The sequence below is a fragment of the Capsicum annuum genome, unplaced genomic scaffold, assembly GCF_002878395.1.
Source record: "Capsicum annuum cultivar UCD-10X-F1 unplaced genomic scaffold, UCD10Xv1.1 ctg46687, whole genome shotgun sequence".
NCBI classification, from domain to species: domain Eukaryota; kingdom Viridiplantae; phylum Streptophyta; class Magnoliopsida; order Solanales; family Solanaceae; genus Capsicum; species Capsicum annuum.
In genome coordinates, this window is record NW_025854273.1 from 592 (window position 1) to 2,247 (window position 1,656).

The window sequence follows — 1,656 nt, forward strand, 5'->3', positions numbered from 1 at the left end:
TGTGCTTGAGTTTATACAGGTGATTATTTTCTTTTATATGTGACATGATGCTGTCTGAATTTCGGGTTGTCATAGAGGTATGCATGGGAAGTATAAGGTTATGAGCTGGTTCTTCCGGGCCTCCTCGGTTACGGGTGACAGTCCGCCCCAATAGGATTTAAGGCGTGACAAAAAGTTTGATAAGTATTGGTGTTGTCCAAAGAAAATGAATAAGATAATTTTTATTTCATGTGTTCTGGATTCTCGGCACAAGTGTGTTTCGGTTGGTTTTGCTCTTCAAATGATGTTTGGGAAAAAAGAAGGACTAATTTTAGAGAGCGGGGTGAAAGAGTACATGAATTTGATGTATGGTGAGTATGTAAAGGCCTTTTCAAAAGATAAAGATAGTCAATATTCTTCATCATTCTAGTTCACTGCCTTCGAGTTCAGGTAGTACTGTTCAATCGATAGGGTCTTTAGGGTCATTCATGGATGATCTAATGAAACTTAAAGCTGAAAGTACAACAATGATTAAAATAGAATTGCAAAAGTATCTTGATGAAGCAAATGAAGGTGAAACCAAGAACTTCAACGTCTTGTCTTGGTGGAAAATACATTCACCCAGATTTCCTATTCTTGCTGAGATGGCTCGGGATGTGTTATCTATTCCCATTTCAAGCGTGGCATCCGAGTGTGCGTTTAGTACCGGTAGACGTATCTTGGATTCATTTAGGAGTTCATTAACTCTTAAATTGGTGCAAACTCTAGTGTGCCTTCAAGATTGTATTCGGAGTGAATCACAACCTGTTAGTATTGAGAAAGATATAGATGTCCTCGAAAAGATTGAACAAGGTAAAAATATTCTAATTGTATTAGTTTTGTATTATTATTGTAAATGGTTGTTAACATTTTTGTGACTGGTTAATATGAATTTTCTGTAGAATTGGCTAATACTAGCATTCTTGATGATTGACGTGGAGTTGAGATTCTTCTTTTTTGCACTTGAATCTGGGCATCTGGTAAGCCACCTATCCTAGCTATAATTTGTTTTAAGTCATGTATTTCCTTTGTTGCCGATGTTTGACATCTGCTATATCATATGGAACACCCCTGATTGTCTAGTGGACTGGTAAGCCACCTATTCTATCGTTTGTTGGATTGTCTAGTGGACTACTCTTCAATTACTGCAAATCGTTATAGAGTTTTACCATAGAAAAAGAAAAGGAAAAATACACAAGAAAGCTTCTTTTAGTGAAGTAATTATACAATTACAGATAGCTAGGGAGATAGAGATATGGCATTAACATAATAGATCTTACTAATAATTGCAAAAGAAATTACTTTTTGATGACAATATGATTAACTAAGATGAACATCATTAAGTTATCTTTAGTTTTCATCCGTGTACATGTGATGGAAAAAAACATTTACAGCTATAAGGGATACACCTTCTCTTCCTAAATTGCATGAGTAGATAGATTCCTAAAAGATACTGAACCTACAGGCAGCATTTTGTAACATGGATTCAACAAGCTAAAAATTAGGACTGCGTTAATCAGGACAATATTGTTGTAACACATCAGAAGTTTACATGGAATAGCATGATACATTAGATACTACATATCAATGATCGCTAGTATTTGCTTCTTATACTCGAACTTGACCTTGTTAATAGCT

General features: G+C 35.3%; 1 protein-coding gene across 1 annotated transcript; it reads left to right on the forward strand.

Annotated features, from left to right (window-relative positions):
• Window positions 1-467: 467 nt before the first annotated feature.
• LOC124892399 (zinc finger BED domain-containing protein RICESLEEPER 2-like) lies at window positions 468-952 on the forward strand. Its single transcript, XM_047403688.1, has 2 exons — window positions 468-831; window positions 921-952. The coding sequence occupies exons 1-2, from the start codon at window positions 468-470 to the stop codon at window positions 950-952; spliced, it is 396 nt and encodes a 131-aa protein (XP_047259644.1).
• Window positions 953-1,656: the final 704 nt, after the last annotated feature.

Excerpts from the sequence above, each read along its gene's own strand:
- LOC124892399 (XM_047403688.1), top strand. The coding sequence starts at position 468 with ATGGATGATCTAATGAAACTTAAAGCTGAAAGTACAACAATGATTAAA. Across the intron at positions 832-920 it reads CCTCGAAAAGATTGAACAAG|AATTGGCTAATACTAGCATT; the intron begins GTAAAAATATTC and ends AATTTTCTGTAG.